We start from the raw sequence: 20,760 nt of genomic DNA on the forward strand, positions 1-20,760 counted from the left end.
CTCTACTTCGTCTTTTTTTTTCCCTCTCTTTCTCGCTTCTCTTTCTTCTTTACTACTTTCATATTCTCTTTCTCTTTTCTCACCTCCTCTTCTCTTTCTTCTTCAGCATCTTTCAGATCTTCTTCTTCATCTTATTTTTTTTGTCCTCTTCTCTTTATTCTTCTTCTGCTTTTCAGATATTTCTCCTTTTTTTTTTTTTTTTTTCACTTTCTAAGCTCGAATCTAACTAAAGATGAATGAAGGTGTAAGAGCATATGAACAAAGTTGGATTGGAAGTCGGAAAAAGACGAAAAAACAAATGAAAATTAAAGAAACGAAGGCTGAAGCAAAAAAGGCAAGGATTTTGCCTTTTAAAACAGTCACATATATTGGACCGGATTTTCATCTAATTTGGTTGGACCGGTTGTCTGACACTATTCCTCCGATCCAATGACGGTAAAAAACAGTTTAAATGAAAATATCGGTTTTTCACTCTTAATGAACTAGAATTATTAACGAAACCGACCGTCTGATCCGAGTTTCAGAACATTGCTCCTCACCAAAATCCTAACTTTTTTCCACCCGATTGCACCTCAACAAGGTGCCAGAATTTGGTTGGAAAGGAGCTACAAAACGCGAAAACCTAAGGGAGAGGCGACGACAATCAGTAGGCAATTACGATTGGCGATATTGGGGGTTTTGGTGGGGGGAAGCTGGTGATGCTATTGGTGGTGGTTTCTAGTGCCGGGAGCTATTAGAATTTGGAAGAAACGCCGACTGAAACTAAAAGCACCGGTCGATGATTGGGGGGTTCAATCAGGCAGGGAGGTTAGGGGTTTTGATGTGGAGATTGAGGGAATTGTAATGATGGTATTGGGAGGGGTTGATTACGCCAGAAACAGGCCAAAATGGCCTGAAATCACCCAATGGGGTGAATTTGAGAAGTGAAAGGTCATTTTGAAATTTTTTGATGAGATAAATTTGAGAAGTGAAGAGTTATTTTGAAAATTTCATCTTTGAAATGACTATTTTACTCTTTTAACTGTTAGATTAAACAATTTTCTGTTAATTTAAGGGTGAGAATTACAATCTATAAAACCAGGGGTGAAAACGTTACGTCGTTTACTATTTAAAATATCCCCATATTTAAAAAAAAAATGACCCAATGTATTATTGACGTCTGAATATGGAAGGGTGCAGGATTAAACCGGCGTAGGATATTCTTTACCCCTAAAATTGTCAAACAGAATTATTGGCTCCAAATTTGACGGTTTGTCCTGCACGACAGTCCGCCTCTGCTCGTATTTCTTCCTCTCGTTTCGTCTCTCATGGTCATGGGATTTCCCATTACGTCATCGTTTCATGCCATTTCATCCCAACATCCACTCCTGCATCTCCATAGCTACAAGTACAACCTCAATGGATCAAACTCTCATTCTCTCATCTCAATGTCTCTTCACAGATACTCTCATCATCTCCCTTCAAGGGCACCTTCCATTAACAATTTTAATCTCACCCACAAAAACACCAATATTATACGCAACTCACCTAGAAACTCTAATCTTACAGTCCGCGCGTCAACCAACAACACACCACAATCACCTTCACCATCATCACCTAACCGTCAACTCATCATAATTAGCTCTGTTGTTACGGTGGCGCTAGCAGTTGCCAATCGCGTGCTCTACAAGCTGGCTCTCGTTCCCATGAAACAGTACCCTTTCTTCTTAGCCCAACTCACCACTTTCGGGTAAGTCTTTTCTATTGATTGATGTTACATTTAGTAAGTAATGGACGTAACAGTAATGTTTATTTTTGTGTAAAAAATATCGATTACAGGTACGTGGTGATTTATTTTTCAATATTGTATACACGGTACCGGATGGGAATCGTGAGCGATGGAATGATTGGTGTTCCCAAATCTCGGTTTATGGCGATTGGTATTCTGGGGGCTCTTGGAGTCGCTAGCGGAATGGCTTCTGCAGGTAATAGTAATGATTTAGCCTTTAGGTGTTTGTTTGTGGGCTTTATATTGGAATAATATAATATTATGTATCTTCTACAGCAATGCTTCCTGGGCCGGCTATACCTATATTGAATCAGGTATGTTTCATAGCAAAAATAAGAAACCAAGCTTGTTTTCTATTGTTGTAAGGTCTTTTATTGACAAAGAAGTTGGAGGTTTCTGTTTGTAAATTTTTGAATTTGGAGTGGTAGCAGACTAGCAGTAGAGCTGCTTTTCAGTTTCAAAAGTATGTGCATATACCTACTTGCTTTTCACAAATTGTTGTATCATATGATACGCGATAATAAAATTTTAATCTGTTAGACACCAAAAAGAAAAGTTCACGGTTGACGCACTACTCTTGATGTTGTTCTTAATTGCCCTTGTTGTCTGTTGTAGGTGAACATTAGTAGAGCTTTTAGTTCTCACTGTCTTAGATTTCTGTGGTAGATCTTGAATACTATTACTAATCCTGAGTTAAGATTTTGTATCAACCGCTTTTGTATCAACCGCTTACTCAATATGTTCTGCAACCTTAAAGTCATTGTCAAACCTATGTTGAGGATTTATCTTGATGAAGCAATAACTTGGAAACTGCTGAGGAAGACAATTTTTTTCTTTCTCTTTCTTCATTTTTTTATTGTAAAATAATATAAAAGCTTATGTCATTGCTCAGTTAATACTAGAAAATGCAAACAATGTTTTTTTTTTTGGGTAACCGGAGATCCGAGTCAGCTTGTGCGCCCCAATAATCCCTATCCATTAACACCTACAAGTTCAAGTATTAGGTAAGTCACAATGTTATTGTGGTAGATGACCCATGTTGAACCAGAACTCAAGAAGGAGTAAACCTCCTTAACGTCTGGGTTTTAAACGGTTTTTGCCCCTCAAGATTTTTTTTTTTTTTTTCGGCAGACATTTTTAGTGTGGCAGCTGGTTCTGTCGCTGTTCTCTTGGGAAAAAAGTACTCTTTGAACCAAATTGCTGGCTGCTTACTTGTGGCTACTGGTGTAGGTTTTGGCAGTTTCCAGGTTTGCTAATACGTAAATATTTTAAATTATTTTGTTCCAACAATATCAAAGTCCTTGAATATAATTTTGTGGGAGGCCATGATGGTTATTTGTGTATTCTGTGATTACAGTGGGTCTAATGCTGGTCATGCTCTCTGGAGTCGAATTTGTATGGCCAGCTATAATGATAGCATCATGTGCCTTTCAAGCTGGTGCTTCTATCATCAAGGTCACAACAATAATCTCTGGTCATGTTTTATGCTCTGTATAAGGAAATAACAATCTTGAATCTTGTTTTAAGCAGGAATTGTTTTTGTTGATGCCAAAAAGCGCCTAAAGGTATGCCTTATTAACTATTGCCTGTTTAAACATCAAATGGCCGTGTAATCGATTTGGTTGACAAGCTGTTTCTGCATATTATTGGAAATTCTCTGACTCAGTCTGGATGCATGCGGAAAATCACTTACATATTTGTTGTCAATTCTTTTGGATCTGGATTTCAGTAGCATTCTCCTTACAAGAGTTGATGTTCTGCGTTTTATCCTTGTTCTGTACATTTGATGTGAACCTGAGGTATCTTATACTGATACGGACATTTTCTGTGTATGTTTTATCATCTCTGCAAACTTGTAGGCGCTGTTTTGTTCTTCTTTTTACCTCTCTGTCAAACTTAAAAGGCTAACCGTTGTGCTGAACTTCCCTCGTATCTCAGAAGCGGTGCTGGCTGCTTTCTAAACATGGGAAAGATCACCAGGCGAGCTATTATGTCTTATTTTTTGGTTGATAAGTTTCTATATATATGGGTAATATGTATATGTTACGGGTTATCATATATGTTGATGTGAACTGAGTACGAAATGAACTAGATGAAACAGAAGCATTTCTTTTCATTTTGAGGAGTCTGTCAAAGGCAAACTGTATAAGTGACTGGAAAGTGATAGTATTGGATTAATTTTGTCATTGCCAAATTTACTATTAGTGCGTAGCCATTATCTTGACATAAAACAAATTTACTCCTCTGATGCATATGCTTGTGAATTTGTTGGTGGAATAAAATACCTTTAAAACGTTTTAGAGTATTTTTTTTTTATCTTTTGACAAACTTGAAGCATTATGAGGGCGCTCTTCTCTATGTGCTCTGCTCATAATTACTATGTTAATTGGTTCGGGCTGTGATGGAGCTCCATTGATTCCACTACGTATATACTACTACACAACGGGCTTTTAACATATCAGTGCTCAGTCTACTGAAAATTTCCTCAGCTTTGTTGCTTCGCTCTTTGGATGCTATCAGGTACTCTGTCAATAGTGTATCATACATGAATGTATGTAAGTGCTGTACCTTGGTTTTGCACTTTTTTAGTGACGATCTTTTGTTTAATTTGCAGTGCCACTTTCGATTTAGTCCTTTCCCTTCACTGCCATACCTCCCCGTGGTGCGAGCTTGAGCCCCTTTTTCCTCTTCGGCAGTTTGATTCTGTTGGGTCTCAATATACAACATGCCCCAACCTGTCAAGCAAAGTTCCTAACTCGCTAAGTTTTCCATTCTTCAATGTAAGATTCGTTTTTTTTTTTTTTTTTTAGAGATATATACATTGTTTTAAAAGTCGGACCGTTCGTTGACCCGGTTAAAGGCCGATTTGCAGGTTGACCGGTCCACCGATTGAACTGGTCGGTCGGAACCGGTATATAACAGTACCACTTTAAGTTTAAACAATTCTATTAATTATTATAAGTTTAAAACCCAGCAATACATATTTAAAAGTTTATAAACCCCTCTAAGTTTAAATAATCAAAAGACCCTCAATTTATTATTAATTAATTTTCTCTCTCTCTTTATCACTCACATCTTTCACTTTTTTTCTCTCTCCCCATCACGCCATCACTCCCCATCAATTCTCTCTCCTTTTTTTTCTCTCTCTCCTCCCCATCACTCCCCGTCACTTCTTCTTCCCTTTCTTCTCTTTCTTTTCTTCTTCTTCTCTTTCTCTTTCTCTTCATCTCCTCTTTTCTTTCTTCATCTTCTCCTTACCTTTCTCGTGTCCCTCTTCTCTTTCTTCTTCCCTCCCCTTCCTCCTCCTTCTTTGCCAGTATTTTAGTGTAAGTGTTATGAAGAAGCATTGAAGATGAAAATAGAAGATAATGAAACGGTGCTGAAATTGGTTTAGGATTGGAATATGAATTTTTTTGGATTAGACGAACCGTTTTAAACTCCGGGCCTATCGATCGGTGTTTTTGTTGTTCTATCGGTCCATATACGGTCCAAAACGAGTTATTAATATTTTCGATTTTGTGTTAACCCGACCGAAGTAAAGGCTGACTCCCGGTCGAACCGCGTCCGGTCCGGGTTTTAAAACAGAGGGTATCATTGAATTTTGATATGTTCAAGATCTAAACGATTCTAAGACTTTAGTGGTCTCAAGATCCTGTGTTATTTCAAATTACCACGAAAATATCATTTTCTTTTGTAATGGAAATTATAATTTAGTTTTTACAAATTAGTGGACCATTGATGGTATCATGGTATGTAGATGGTCGTATCTTTTATAATACCTTAACTATTATTATATTTCAATTACGTAGTTGGCTTTGTAAATTTGGTGAAGAAATTTTACCGATGTGGTCCAAAAGTCCAAACACGGAGAGAAAATTTTATAGATGATTTATTCAAAACAGAAAATTGAAGGATGCATAATATTTTTCAGCTACTAATGGCATATTAATCAGCATGGGGGTAGGTGACAGGTAAAAAAGTGTTTCGATATTGAGCACATAAGCCTTACGTAATGGTGTTAACAATTGCACCAAAATCAGGTATTATATTGTAACAACTGAAAGTTAAAAAAAGTAATACCTTGGTAATCTATGACGAACATGTCCAAATAACATCACCTCAATTATATATAACATAAAACATCTATATTTCCAACCCGCAATATTCAGAGAGAAATTAAACATTTGAATTTGATTGCAAAATGAAGGTCTTCATTCAAGTAACCCAAGTAAAAACAACGTATCACTAAGTCTACAAAATTGCATCACACTCTCAAAATACTTCCCCGTTAGACAATTCAAACCATGATTTGATTTTCTACAGCTTTAAATCTGTTTGATCTACACATCCAATGATTTGATTTTCTCGTCTTTCAGATCTTCAATTTCTCTGCAAAAAGGGACAACAATGTTAAACCCCAAGTACACAATCCAGGACATCTCACTGTACTTGGTTGATGCATAAAGAACATGAAGAAAAAATTTTAAATTACAAATCCCCCTTAAGTTTCTCATGATTACAAGAAATTCCCTTTTTAAACCAGCTATTAAATTCAATTTTGTGGTCAACATTTATGAGTCTGTGTTCGTATGCTGGAACAGAAAGAGGGCTGCTCACTTTTAAATACATAAGAACCTTGCCCATCTTTAACCATGGTCCCTTCTCAAGGATGACTAATCCAATCTCTTTTTGCCATAATAAAAATTTATCATAAGATTAATCCAATCCAATCTGTATAATAGTGAATGATCAAGCTTTCTTAAGGTTGGTTTTAGTAACCTCACAAGACAATAAACCACCATCAGTACTATGCAAATAAAATGTAACAACTACTCAGGAAGCAATGTGGATAGACCAAAGAGAAAAGATTGCGACTGTTCAAGATGATATACCTTCCTCTTCTTTAATTTTCCCATTCCACTTCCACCATTATTCATGCTTGTTGGTTGCTCACCATTATCCTCTATGGGTAAAGTTTTGATTTCATCAAAGAAACTGTCAGTCAGACCTAGCAACCTGGAACAGACAAATGATCAAATGGTTAAGGCAAGATATCATAAACCACCACAAAATGTTACAGAAATCTCTGAAACCTTTAAAGTATTTTTAATTTTGCATACCCATTTCTCGACTTCTTCAAGTGTTTCATCTTCTTTTTCTCCATCTTTGTAAGAGGAGCACGAGTGAAAAGCTCCTCTTCTAGCCGTGCACGCTCTTCCATCCTTTCCTTGTATCTAGTAAGTTCTCGACTCTCAGTTCCAACAGTTTCTCTAACCTGCATTTCCATCATTAATAAAAAAGATCAGCTGAACCCATGCAAGAAGTCATCCAATTCTGTATCACAACAAAAACCAATTTAAAACCAACCTCTTCAGGTCTCCCCTCCAAATTATCCATCAATTCCTTCATATAAGTGCTCTGCCTAGCTTGTCGTAGTGTCTCTTTCTCCTTTCGCAAAGCATTTCTTTCCTTTCTTGACATCTTATCTTCATCCATAGAAGTGGGGGCAAATTTTGGGGGTTTATACAAGCTGTCACCGTCCTACAATATATAAAATGAGTTTAGAGAACAGAAGCCTGTCAATTTCAATCCTTGACTGATACTCTTCTCATATGCAGACTCACCTCATCTTCCATATCCATTTTGCTAACAAGCATGTCTGGGTTAGGACGATATCTTAATAGATCTTCAGTCTTCTGCGGCTCATCAGATTCCTTTTCCCTTAAATTAAGTTGCCCTAATGCACTCCCAGAAATTCTGGCACTTGTAAGCTTCTGAATTTGGTACTGAAGTTTCTTGTCAATCGGGCGTATCTGTTAACAAAAAGATACATTAACAATCTCATAAAAAGTCACAACACAGAAAGACAGATTGATACAGAAAAACATAAACAATTCCATACCTTTTCTAAAAATAATCTAATTTCTACAAGGCTCCGAACAACAGGATGTCCCTCAACCGATAAACCTTTGGCCTTCCGCAGCAAATAGTAAACAATGGACTGGCAATAGTTTAGAAGCAGCAAATGTTTAGCTTCAAGATAGCTAAGTCCATCTGCTGTTGGATAATTATTCTCTTTCACCTATTACAAAAAATATCAGCATCATAAAATATATATATATATATATATATATATTACCTCGAATGAAATTTTGATCTTTCAACAGCTCTATCATAACTTAAATTGAGATGATAGCAATGTTTACCTTGGTTATTAAAGCTTGCACTTTACTACCCACTGCATCTAATCCTTCTTTCATTTCTTTCAACAACGCCGCTAACTGAGGCGCCTCTCTAAAACAAAAACACACGAAACAAAAAATCAAAACGATACATGAATTGCAGCAAATAAACCAAATAATCTGTTACAGAATTAGCTTTTTGATAAACAATAAATAAGAATTAAACAGAGCAGTTATATACATATGCACACTTACTTCTTTACTCTTTCATCGTAGCCAAAGTTGTTATCAGTAGAACCCTCCATGATTTACAAGATATTACCAACAGTAATGCTGCATTTCAGTCATAAAGAATTTAAAATTTTTGATATCATGAAAACTGAGATAAAACAACTATATATATATATAGGAGTTGGAAGGTGAGAAGAAGAACCAATTAGAGAACTCGTGTGAAAAATATTGATGAAGTACTATGCATACGAAGAATAAGAAAATCGAACTGCAAACACCTACAAAAGCTGCAGGAAGCTAGGGTTTTGAGAATTGAGACAAGTAAAGAGACCTAAACCCTAAATATTATAGACTGAACCGCGCAAGTTCAAACCCACAGTCAGCGGTTTATTTGGCAATTGGGCAGGAGTGTAATCGAGCCGAGCCGAATCGAGCCGAGCCGATCTTTGGGCTTATCGAGCTCGGCTCGGTTGCTACAGTGTCAATATCGAACTCGATTCTAAAAATGGTGCTGTAGCCTACTCAAGCTCGCTATTGCCCTCCAATTTATTAAATCACAAAAAATTGATAATACAAAATATGTTTAAAAATCAGATCCAACAATAACCAACTCAAAATAGTCTAGCAATCCACTTGGATTTGACTAATACACTAACCAAAATTATAGCAGAGAAACTGAAAGCTAATTAGGAATAATAAAAAAGAAAAAGAAAAAGAAAAAACTAACCATTTTTTCGGATTCTTTTTTAGGGGAAAATAAGAGAGAAGGACGATCGCCTTTAAAAGAGGAAAGAAAATGTAGAGAACCGAAGAGTCTCCTCCGATGACGAGGGCTAAGCAGCAATGTTGAGGCAGCTTATATGGGATGAAGTCTGGCAGGAGAGGAAAAATATCCTGGGATTATTGTATTCTAGATTTGCGTGTGAGTAAAAGTAGTAAAATCGCGTGGTGCCACGTCGTGTACGGTTGATAGAAGGCACGTTCTATCAAGTATCAATATCCACACTAAAGAGGAAAGAGTTTTTTAGCTTTAAAGAATGCGGCTTCGGCGCTTCGCTCTTCTCTTCTGGCTTTGAATTTGTGGATCAAGCTTGATGACACGAATGACGAAACGACGACGTTAGTCTTTGTTTTACCCTTTGACTGTGAGGACGCGTAGGTGTTAAGAAATTAAGAAACTCAAAAGATTTTTAAATGTTACTTGTTTGATTTTTAATTCTGATATGACTTTTGTTGAAAAATAAAAAATAAACAATAAATTTTATTAAAGAAAATATATTCAAATAAATTTTAATTCTGATAAGCAATGTTCTAAAAACCGGACCGGGAGTCAACCCGCCAAAATGGTCGGTTCCCAGTTTGCACAATTGGACCGGTCCAACCGACGTCAGCATGATGATGTCAGCAGAAACAAAAAAAACTTGTAAAATTTCAGATTTTCTAAGATGAATTTCTTAAATTCATCTTGGAAAATCCCACTGCATTTGGTTATAACTTAAGAGGAGTTAAAGCTACATATCTATGTAGATAATGACAATAAGAAAATCGTATTGCTGTTCTGCCCATTTCCAAAAGTCCAAAACCGAGAATTCTTCCCTCCCTTCTAAATCTAATGTACTTCTTAGAAACATGGAATACTATTCTTTTTGACATAAACGATACACAGCAATGGTACAGTTGCATCCAAAATAAGACAAGTACTTCATCAAAACAAGAAGATCAATACACAATTTTCTCTTGCATTCATCTTTCATTGTTGTAGAACTCCTCAGAATAAAACACTTCATAGAATCTCTCATATTTGGGAAAAAAGGGAATGGCTATGCTATGTCAATTTCACCAATCTCGAGCAACCATAAGGCTTTAAGCTGGAAAATTTATATGGAGACTTTCTTGGGCAAAGTCATTGGTTTTAGAACAAAAAAAACTTAAGCAGCTAACCTTGAATCCACACTGGTGAACGAATCCTAATCAAAAGATTTACAAAATGGTAGCATATTACAACTAGCAAGCATTCCATTGAATTCAAAGAAATAGCAGTCTGACCGCTAATTCACACTTGAAGGCTGAAGTTGAAGGAGATCGCGAATGGAGGAGATTGCGAACTGAACTAGAGAAGGGCCACACTGAAAAAGAAAAAGCAAACTGGAGGAAGGCCAAGCTGAAGGAGATTGCACGCAGACGGCAGAGCAACTGAACTGGAGGAGGGCCAAACTGAAAAAGAAAAAGCAAACTGGAGGAGGGCCAAGCTGAAGGAGATCGCATGCAGATGGCAGAGCAACTGAACTGGAGGAGGGCCAAACTAAAAAAGAAAAAGTAAATTGGAGGAGGGCCAAGCTGAAGGAGATCGCATGCAGATGGCAGAACAACTGAACTGGAGGAGGGCCAAACTGAAAAAGAAAAAACAAACTAGACAACGGCCAAGCTGAAGGAGATCGCACGCAGACGGTAGAGAAAACTCAGCAAAGTAGCAGCGCCGCAGCTGAACCGCAAAAGCAAAAATAAAAATGGGTTTGAGTCATTCACTCTTTTGACACTTTGAATTTAGGGTTTGCTTTTCATTAAAAATTTAAAATAGTTTTCAATTTGTTAGTGGACCGGATGGGAGGTTGGATCGGTTTTGGATGTTATACCGGTTGGACCGTCGGTTTGCTACAGTGAGACGGTCCAATCGCGGTCTAACACGGGCTAACTCAAAATCCCAGTTTTTTACCCTTTACAACCCACTGAAACCTGGTCTAACCGGTTCGACCGCCCGGTTTGGTCGGGGTTTCAGAACATTGGTTTTGAGAATTAAGACAAGTAAAGAGACCTAAACCCTAAATATTATAGACTGAACCGTGCAAGTTGAAACCCATAGTCGGCAGTTTATTTGGCAATTGGGCAGGAGTGTAATCTAGCTGAGCTGAGCCGATCTTTGGGCTTATCGAGCTCGGCTCGGTTGCTACAGTGTCAATATCGAACTCGATTCTAAAAATGGTGTTATAGCCTACTCGAGCTCGCTAAAATTTGGTCTTTTTTGCATTCTAACAGGTTTCAGTGGTCTGCTTTCCCTCTTTTACGAAAAAAAAGAAGTCACGGAAACGCTGTACTTTTGTCCAAAGTTGAATTCTCTTGAAGAAGAGAAGATATTTATGTTTTCATAGATCCTACTGCCAACTTCACAACAAGAGCAACGAAATTGATATGCTACCTCTCTTGTGAAGGCATTTTCTAAAATTCAGATGAGTAACTTTTTACATAAAAAATTGTTGAGAAAATAGAAAAACAAAAATTGAACATTTATTAATTCTCTGCTTAGAGACTAGAGAGTTTATGAGATTTTTTATGTTCCGTGATTTATTCAATTGCAAGTCACAAAAACAGCCTCACAAGTCACAAACTCACAATCAATTAAACATATAACCTGAGCACAGACAAGACAACGACGGCGAAGCCAACAGCAAAAGGAGACGACATGAGGCAGAGAGTCAGACACGAGACGGCGCACCGCAAAACCAATGGCAAGCGGAGAACAAGATGGCAACACCGGAGAAAGCCACGTGCGATGATGGCGACAGGAGCAAATCGGCAGCGCAGTGTCAAGAGTCTTGGGTGGACTTGTCGCAGAACACTTTCAGTTTTTTGGGTTTTTTTTTCTAATTTCAAAAGCCTCAAATAGATTCTCACACAATTAGGGTTTGGGTGGATTTGTCAATTTTAAAACTATAAAATTACATTTCGACCCCTGATAGTTTTAAAAAAATCACACAAACACTCAAGCTCCCTAATGCTCACTAGCTGTGTGGTGGCTTGTTCGAGATCGACTCGAAATATAAAATGAAGCTCAAGCTTCAACTAAGTCGAGCCTGAGCGACTCGACTTAGCTTACACCCTTAACATATGTGGTCTGTTTTTATAAGCCCCAATTCGTAGGCCAATTTAAGGCCTAATTTAGGGAAAAAAAATTCCTTTTGTTTTGGTAAAGAGTAGGGCTGGTTAACGAATCGAGCCGCTCACGGCTCGGCTCGAGTTTGGCTCGTTAACGGCTCGGTTCATATGGTTTCGAGCCGGCTTGGCTCGGTTCATCAGAGAGAGCCTGGCTTGAATAAGTGGGGGTTTTTTTAGGGTTTTTTGAAGTATGGGGGATTAAATAAAATTTCAAATATAAAAAGTTCTCAAAAATGACAAAAAACCCCCCCGATTTTAAAATCCCTAAAATCGTCGACATGACCTCTTTGCTAAAAAAAAACCAAACCCATACAATTTTCAACTGTTTTTCTAGTCGTCTCTGGTGTGCTTTCTCATCGTCGTTGATACCATTTGATTCGCCAGAGTGTTGTCGGCGTCGCAGACTCCATCTACCCCTTCAACTCTCGCCGTGAAACACTGAAACCCAATCAACCACTAGGCTGTCGCCATCGTCTAACACCATGCTGTTGTCATTGCCCAACACCACGTTGTCGTCATCACCGTCACCCACTGTTGTCATCGTCATTTGGTCATTGTTGTTGTCGCCTTACTCTCGCCGTCACGCTCGTGTTTGTGTTGCCCATTGTTCTTGCCGTTAATCTCATCGCCGACGCCTTTTGATTCCAACTTTTATTAATTTTTTTTTTTTATCTAAATGAAAGCCACTACATGAAACGATTAGGATGGAAGATGCAGCATGTGGCTGATGAATCTAGGTCAATTTTGATGGCTTCGAGACATAACTTTGTTTAGTTTTTTATATATTTCTAATGCGAAGTGGATGTATTGCACTTGTGTATATGTACTTGCTGACTCACGAGCCGGCTCAAACTCGGCTCGTTAAACCAACTTGTGAGCTAAGCTCAAAATCTCTTCTCCCTAAACGAGTTCTAGCCAAGCCAAGAAATTAGCGACTCATCTGGCTCGGCTCGAACTCAAACTCGCCTCCTCCCTTAACGAGTCGAGCTCGTTTAGCCGAAAACTCGTCTTGGCTTAAAAACAGCCCTCGTAAATAGTGTGAAAGAAAAAAATATGGGGATGTGTGGCGTGCTGTCGTAGGCACCCAGAATTAAAACCTTCCGAACCTAACTACTGAACTGTAAATAGGATAAGCAAGGGTCGATCCCACGAAGAGTGTCTATCCGAATTTTCTTTGATGTGAAAAACGCTGGGGGGTTTATGTAAAAACAGAAAACAATTTCAGTAAAAGCAAAAACAATTTAATTCGAATTCAATCAAAAGGACGAACTTGGTCTCTGTCAACATCCACCATCGGAATCTTATAACTGATCATTGATGCAAAGAAAATCAATTCACATATTGAATATTCACCGTTGAAAATAATTTCCTATCTCTCCTTAATTGTAATTAATCAGGAAACAAGCGATCCTAATTAATCTTACCCCTAAACAACCCTAGACAAGCGCTCAAGATTTAATCTAGTGGCAGCCTTAAGAATTAGAGAGATCGACGAAGCTAAACAACACAAACACAAGCGGTTGTATTTAATTTAGTTGAATGTTCTTCGTAAGGTTACTAATTCCTGACGCAGCAAATTACTNAAAAAAAAAAAAAAAAAGGTAATTATGATAATTAAAATAAAGCATTGGAAGTATTTTATTGAATTAAAAGTAGTTTATGATAGATTATTAAGTGGGAAAAATAAAATTCATGGGCATCAGAATATTTACATAATTTCACACACAATACAAACTATATGAACCATTGGATTTATATATATATTCTCAAAAGTTGAGATTAAATCTAATAGGTATAATTAATGCATTTTAAAATGTATTGCAAATTTGTGGGTTATTGTGCTTAGTGAGTACGAAAAGACAAAAAAAAAAAAGTATACTCATTAAAATTTGTGTTTTTTTATTGAGTAAACTACCTTTCCCCGCCTAAGGTTTACCTTACTAACACTTTTTCACCCAAAAAGTTTTAAAATATCACTTTTCTACCCAAAGTTAATACTCCATCACTACATTTGAACCTTTGGTCCCCTCTCTATAAAACCCCTCTCACTTTGGCACCTAATTTCTTGTCGATTGCCTGCCACTGCAAATATAGGGTTTCTTATTTTTATCTGATTTCTTATTGATTCTGACGACGAATATTCAATCAATCGATTATCACCTTCGATCCATTAGCCTTTACTCTACAAAAACCCTCTTACCTTGACTCCTAATAACTTGTCGAACATCGATTGAGAAAATTTGAAATATATTTTGAGCATTAATAGAAACATTAGATGGGAAAATAATATTTTAAAACCAGTTTAGCGAAAAAATGTCGTTAAGGCAAACCTTGGGTGGGAAAAAGTTGTTTACTCATTTTTATTTTACTTTCTTATATAATATAAATAAAAATAAACAAAAAAATTGTTTTTAGTACTCTAATGTGGACCTACATAAGATTTGATGTCAGCGTTAAAGTGATTGTTCTTGGTGATGATGGCTAGCGATGAGACACGAGCTGAGTAGCTCGCGAGCTATTCGAGCTCGGCTCGTCAAAAGCTCGAATTCGACTTGAAGCTAGTTGAGCTGAGCTCGAGCTCGAGCGGCTCGTGAACAGTATCGAGCCGAGTTTGATCCGGACTAAGCTCAGCTCGTCAGGCTCGCGAGCTTGTTTAAGCTCGTTTAAGTGAGCTCGAGCGCACCTTAATACTCGCGAGCTCGAGCTCGTTACTGTTCATCACGAACCGAGCTTGAGTATCGAGATACTCGGCTCGTATACATCCCAAATGATGGCAGGCATGGAAGCAAATTCTCTAAAAATATACAAAACTTGGATTGGGATGATGAACACAAATGCTCCAATTGCATGTGCCCAAAGCCCAATAAATGCTTTCCGGAAGCAGTTAAACATCCCTCTGGTTTCGAGGCACAGGAGATGTTTGGATGAATGTGGCGATTCTNATGTATTATTGACGTCTGAATATGGAAGGGTGCAGGATTAAACCGGCGTAGGATATTCTTTACCCCTAAAATTGTCAAACAGAATTATTGGCTCCAAATTTTACGGTTTGTCCTGCACGACAGTCCGCCTCTGCTCGTATTTCTTCCTCTCGTTTCGTCTCTCATGGTCATGGGATTTCCCATTACGTCATCGTTTCATGCCGTTTCATCCCAACATCCACTCCTGCATCTCCATAGCTACAAGTACAACCTCAACGGATCAAACTCTCATTCTCTCATCTCAATGTCTCTTCACAGATACTCTCATCATCTCCCTTCAAGGGCACCTTCCATTAACAATTTTAATCTCACCCACAAAAACACCAATATTATACGCAACTCACCTAGAAACTCTAATCTTACAGTCCGCGCGTCAACCAACAACACACCACAATCACCTTCACCTTCACCATCATCACCTAACCGTCAACTCATCATAATTAGCTCTGTTGTTACGGTGGCGCTAGCAGTTGCCAATCGCGTGCTCTACAAGCTGGCTCTCGTTCCCATGAAACAATACCCTTTCTTCTTAGCCCAACTCACCACTTTCGGGTAAGTCTTTTCTATTGATTGATGTTACATTTAGTAAGTAATGGACGTAACAGTAATGTTTATTTTTGTGTAAAAAATATCGATTACAGGTACGTGGTGATTTATTTTTCAATATTGTATACACGGTACCGGATGGGAATCGTGAGCGATGGAATGATTGGTGTTCCCAAATCTCGGTTTATGGCGATTGGTATTCTGGGGGCTCTTGGAGTCGCTAGCGGAATGGCTTCTGCAGGTAATAGTAATGATTTAGCCTTTAGGTGTTTGTTTGTGGGCTTTATATTGGAATAATATAATATTATGTATCTTCTACAGCAATGCTTCCTGGGCCGGCTATACCTATATTGAATCAGGTATGTTTCATAGCAAAAATAAGAAACCAAGCTTGTTTTCTATTGTTGTAAGGTCTTTTATTGACAAAGAAGTTGGAGGTTTCTGTTTGTAAATTTTTGAATTTGGAGTGGTAGCAGACTAGCAGTAGAGCTGCTTTTCAGTTTCAAAAGTATGTGCATATACCTACTTGCTTTTCACAAATTGTTGTATCATATGATACGCGATAATAAAATTTTAATCTGTTAGACACCAAAAAGAAAAGTTCACGGTTGACGCACTACTCTTGATGTTGTTCTTAATTGCCCTTGTTGTCTGTTGTAGGTGAACATTAGTAGAGCTTTTAGTTCTCACTGTCTTAGATTTCTGTGGTAGATCTTGAATACTATTACTAATCCTGAGTTAAGATTTTGTATCAACCGCTTTTGTATCAACCGCTTACTCAATATGTTCTGCAACCTTAAAGTCATTGTCAAACCTATGTTGAGGATTTATCTTGATGAAGCAATAACTTGGAAACTGCTGAGGAAGACAATTTTTTTCTTTCTTTATTTTTTTATTGTAAAATAATATAAAAGACTATATGTCATTGCTCAGTTAAATGCGTAGAAAATGCAAACAATGGTTTTTTTTTTTTTGGTAACCGGGATATCCGAGTCAGCTTGTGCGCTCCTCAATTAATCCCTATGGTCCATTAAACACCTTATAAGCTCAAAGTATTAGGTAAGTCACAATGTTATTGTTGTAGATGGCCTCAAAGTTTAAACCCAGAAACTCAAGAAAGGGAGTAAACCTCCTTAACCGCCTGGGGTTTAAACAATGGTTGTTTGCCCCTCAAGATTTTTTTTTTTTTTTTTCGGCAGACATTTTTAGTGTGGCAGCTGGTTCTGTCTGCTGTTCTCTTGGGAAAAAAGTACTCTTTGAACCAAATTGCTGGCTGCTTACTTGTGGCTACTGGTGTAGTGTTGGCAGTTTCCAGGTTTGCTAATACGTAAATATTTTAAATTATTTTGTTCCAACAATATCAAAGTCCTTGAATATAATTTTGTAGGAGGCCAGTGATGGTTATTTGTGTATTCTGTGATTACAGTGGGTCTAATGCTGGTCAGATGCTCTCTGGAGTCGAATTTGTATGGCCAGCTATAATGATAGCATCATGTGCCTTTCAAGCTGGTGCTTCTATCATCAAGGTCACAACAATAATCTCTGGTCATGTTTTATGCTGTATAAGGAAAATAAGCAATCTTGAATCTTTGTTTTAAGCAGGAATTTGTTTTTGTTGATGCCAAAAAGCGCCTAAAGGTATGCCTTATTAACTATTGCCTGTTTAAACATCAAATGGCCGTGTAATCGATTGTGGTTGACAAGCTGTTTCTGCATATTATTGGAAATTCTCTGACTCAGTCTGGATGCATGCAGGGAAAATCACTTGACATATTTGTTGTCAATTCTTTTGGATCTGGATTTCAGGTAAGCATTCTCCTTACAAGAGTTTGATGTTCTGCGAGTTTATCCTTATTGTTCTGTAACCATTTGATGTGAACCTGAGGTATCTTAATACTGAATACGAGACATTTTCATGGTATGTTTTATCATCTCTGCAAACTTGTAGGCGCTGTTTGTTCTTCTATTTTTACCTCTCCTGTCAAACTTAAAAGGCATACCGTTTGCTGAACTTCCCTCGTATCTCAGAAGCGGTGCTGGCTGCTTTCTAAACATGGGAAAGAATACACCAGGCGAGCTATTAGTCTTATTTTTTGGTTGATAAGTTTCTATATATATGGGTATATGTATATGTTACTGGTTATCATATATGTTGATGTGAACTGAGTACGAAATGAAACTAGAATGAAAACAGAAGCAAATTCTTTTCATTTTGAGGAGTCTGTCAAAGGCAAACTGTATAAAGTGACATGGAAAGTGATAGTATTGGATTAAATTTTGTCATTGCCAAATTTACTATTAGTGCGTAGCCATTAAATCTTGACATAAAACAAATTTACTCCTCTGATGCATATGCTTGTGAATTTGTTGGTGGAAATAAAATAACCTTTTAAAACGTTTTAGAGTAGTTTTTTTATCTTTTGACAAACTTGAAGCATTATGAGGGCCGCTCTTCTGTATGTGCTCTGCTCATAAATTACTATGTTAATTGGTTCAGGCTGTGATGGAGCTCCATTGATTCCACTACTGTATATAACTACCAACATGGCTTTTAACATATCAGTGCTCAGTCTACTGAAAATTTCCTCAGCAGTTGTTGCTTCGCTTCTTGTGATGCTATCAGGTACTCTGTCAAATAGTGTATCATACATGAATGTATGTAAAGTGCTGTACCTTGGTTTTGCACATTTTTTAGTGACGGATCCTTTTGTTTAATTTGCAGTGCCACTTTCGATTTATGTCCTTTCCCTTCCACTGCCATACCTCCCCGATGGTGCGAGCTTGAGCTCCTTTTTCCTCTTCGGCAGTTTGATTCTTGTTTTGGGTCTCATAATATACAACATGCCCCAACCTGTCAAGCAAAGTTCCTAACTCGCTAAGTTTTCCGATTCTTCAATGTAAGATTCATTGCATTTTTTCTTTTTTAGGTATACATTGAATTTTGATTTGTTCAAGATCATAAACGATTCTAAGATTTCAGTGGTCTCAAGATCCTGTGTTATTTCAAATTACCACGAAAATATCATTTTCTTTTGTAATGGAAATTATAATTTAGTTTTTACAAATTAGTGGACCATTGATGGTATCATGGTATGTAGATGGTCGTATCTTTTATAATACCTTAACTATTATTATATTTCAATTACGTAGTTGGCTTTGTAAATTTGGTGAAGAAATTTTACCGATGTGGTCCAAAAGTCCAAACACGGAGAGAAAATTTTATAGATGATTTATTCAAAACAGAAAATTGAAGGATGCATAATATTTTTCAGCTACTAATGNTTCTAAAAATGGTGTTGTAGTCTACTCGAGCTCGCTAAAATTTGGTCTTTTTTGCATTCTAACAGGTTTCAGTGGTCTGCTTTCCCTCTTTTACGAAAAAAAGAAGTCACGGAAATGTTATACTTTTGTCCAAAGTTGAATTCTCTTGAAGAAGAGAAGATATTCATATTTTCATAGATCCTACCAACAACTTCATGATAAGAGCAACGAAATTGATATGCTACCTCTCTTGTGAAGGCATTTTCTAAAATTCAGATGAGTAACTTTTTACATAAAAAATTGTTGAGAAAATAGAAAAACAAAAATTGAACTTTTATTAATTCTCTGCTTAGAGACTAGAGAGTTTATGAGATTTTTTATGTTCCGTGATTTATTCAATTGCAAGTCACAAAAACAGCCTCACAAGTCACAAACTCACAATCAATTAAACATATAACCTGAGCAGAGATAAGACAGCGACGGCGAAGCCAACAGCAACAGGAGACGACACGAGGCAGAGAGTCAGACATGAGACGGCGCATCGCAAAACCAATGGCAAGCGGAGAACAAGATGGCGACGCCGGAGAAAGCCAAGTGCGACGACGGTGCAGGAGCAAATCGACAGCGTAGGGTCAAGAGTCTTGGGTGGACTTGTCGCAGAACACTTTCAGTTTTTTGGGTTTTTTTCTAATTTCAAAAGCCTCAAATAGATTCTCACACAATTAGGGTCTGGGTGGATTTGTCAATTTTAAAACTATAAAATTACATTTCGACCCCTGATAGTTTTAAAACAATCACACAAACACTCAAGCTCCCTAATGCTCACGAGCTATGTGCTGGCTTGTTCGAGATCGACTCAAAATATAAATTGAGCTCGAGCTTGGCTCGCCTATTATCAAGCTAGGCTCGAGCTTCAACTAAGTCGAGCCTGAGCGACTCGGCTTAGCTTACACCCTTAACATATGTGGTCTGTTTTTATAAGCCCTAATCCGTAGGCCAATTTAAGGCCTAATTTAGGGAAAAAAAAAATCCTTTTGTTTTGGTAAAGAGTAGGGCTGGTTAACGAATCGAGCCACTCGCGGCTCGGCTCGAGTTTGGCTCGTTAACGGCTCGGTTCATATGGTTTCGAGCCAGCTTGGCTTGGTTCGTGAGAGAGAGCCTGGCTTGAATAAGTGGGGGTTTTTTTAAGGTTTTTTGAAGTATGGGGGATTAAATAAAATTTCAAATACAAAAAGTTCTTAAAAATGACAAAGACCCCCCCGATTTTAAAATCCCTAAAATCGTCGACATAACCTCTTTGCCGAAAAAAAAACCAAACCCATACAATTTTCAACTGATTTTCTAGTCGTCTCCGGTGTGCTTCGTCATCGTCATTGATACCATTTGATTCGCCAGAGTGTTGTCGGCGTTGCAGACTCCATCTACCCCTTCAACTCTCGCCGTGAAACACTGAAACCCAATCCACCACCAGGTTGTCGCCATCGCCCAACACCACGTTGTCGTCGTCACCGTCACCCACTGTTGTCACCTTCTTATTGTTGTCATCGTCGTCTGGTCATTGTTGTTGTCGCCTTACTCTCGCCGTCACGCTTGTGTTAGTGTTGCCCATTGTTCTTGCCGTTAATCTCATCGCCGATGCCTTTTGATTCCAACTTTTATTAAGTTTTTTTTTTTTATCTAAATGAAAGCCACTACATGAAACGATTAGGATGGAAGATGCAGCATGTGACTGATGAATCTAGGTCAATTTTGATGGCTTCAAGACATAACTTTGTTTAGTTTTTTATATATTTCTAATGCGAAGTGGATGTATTGCACTTGNTGGAGGAGGGCCAAGCTGAAGGAGATCGCATGCAGATGG

General features: G+C 37.8%; 2 protein-coding genes across 2 annotated transcripts; one reads left to right on the top strand and one right to left on the bottom strand.

Annotated features, from left to right (window-relative positions):
* Positions 1 to 1,170: 1,170 nt before the first annotated feature.
* Positions 1,171 to 18,541, top strand: LOC116137678 (protein CLT2, chloroplastic). Its single transcript, XM_031423356.1, has 11 exons — positions 1,171 to 1,583; positions 15,487 to 15,644; positions 15,734 to 15,879; positions 15,960 to 15,997; positions 16,838 to 16,953; positions 17,065 to 17,164; positions 17,241 to 17,276; positions 17,394 to 17,444; positions 17,587 to 17,710; positions 18,136 to 18,261; positions 18,361 to 18,541. Exons 1-11 carry the CDS (start codon positions 1,308 to 1,310, stop codon positions 18,507 to 18,509), a joined length of 1,320 nt encoding a protein of 439 aa, XP_031279216.1. The 5' UTR covers positions 1,171 to 1,307; the 3' UTR covers positions 18,510 to 18,541.
* LOC116137679 (neuroguidin) lies at positions 5,753 to 8,526 on the bottom strand. Its single transcript, XM_031423357.1, has 9 exons — positions 8,384 to 8,526; positions 8,206 to 8,283; positions 7,975 to 8,062; positions 7,671 to 7,850; positions 7,393 to 7,581; positions 7,136 to 7,309; positions 6,889 to 7,043; positions 6,661 to 6,784; positions 5,753 to 6,157 (listed from the first exon to the last, which is right to left on the bottom strand). Exons 2-9 carry the CDS (start codon positions 8,253 to 8,255, stop codon positions 6,149 to 6,151), a joined length of 969 nt encoding a protein of 322 aa, XP_031279217.1. The 5' UTR covers positions 8,256 to 8,283; positions 8,384 to 8,526; the 3' UTR covers positions 5,753 to 6,148.
* Positions 18,542 to 20,760: the final 2,219 nt, after the last annotated feature.

Source organism: Pistacia vera, unplaced genomic scaffold (genome assembly GCF_008641045.1).
Source record: "Pistacia vera cultivar Batoury unplaced genomic scaffold, PisVer_v2 Contig332, whole genome shotgun sequence".
In the NCBI taxonomy this organism is placed as follows: domain Eukaryota; kingdom Viridiplantae; phylum Streptophyta; class Magnoliopsida; order Sapindales; family Anacardiaceae; genus Pistacia; species Pistacia vera.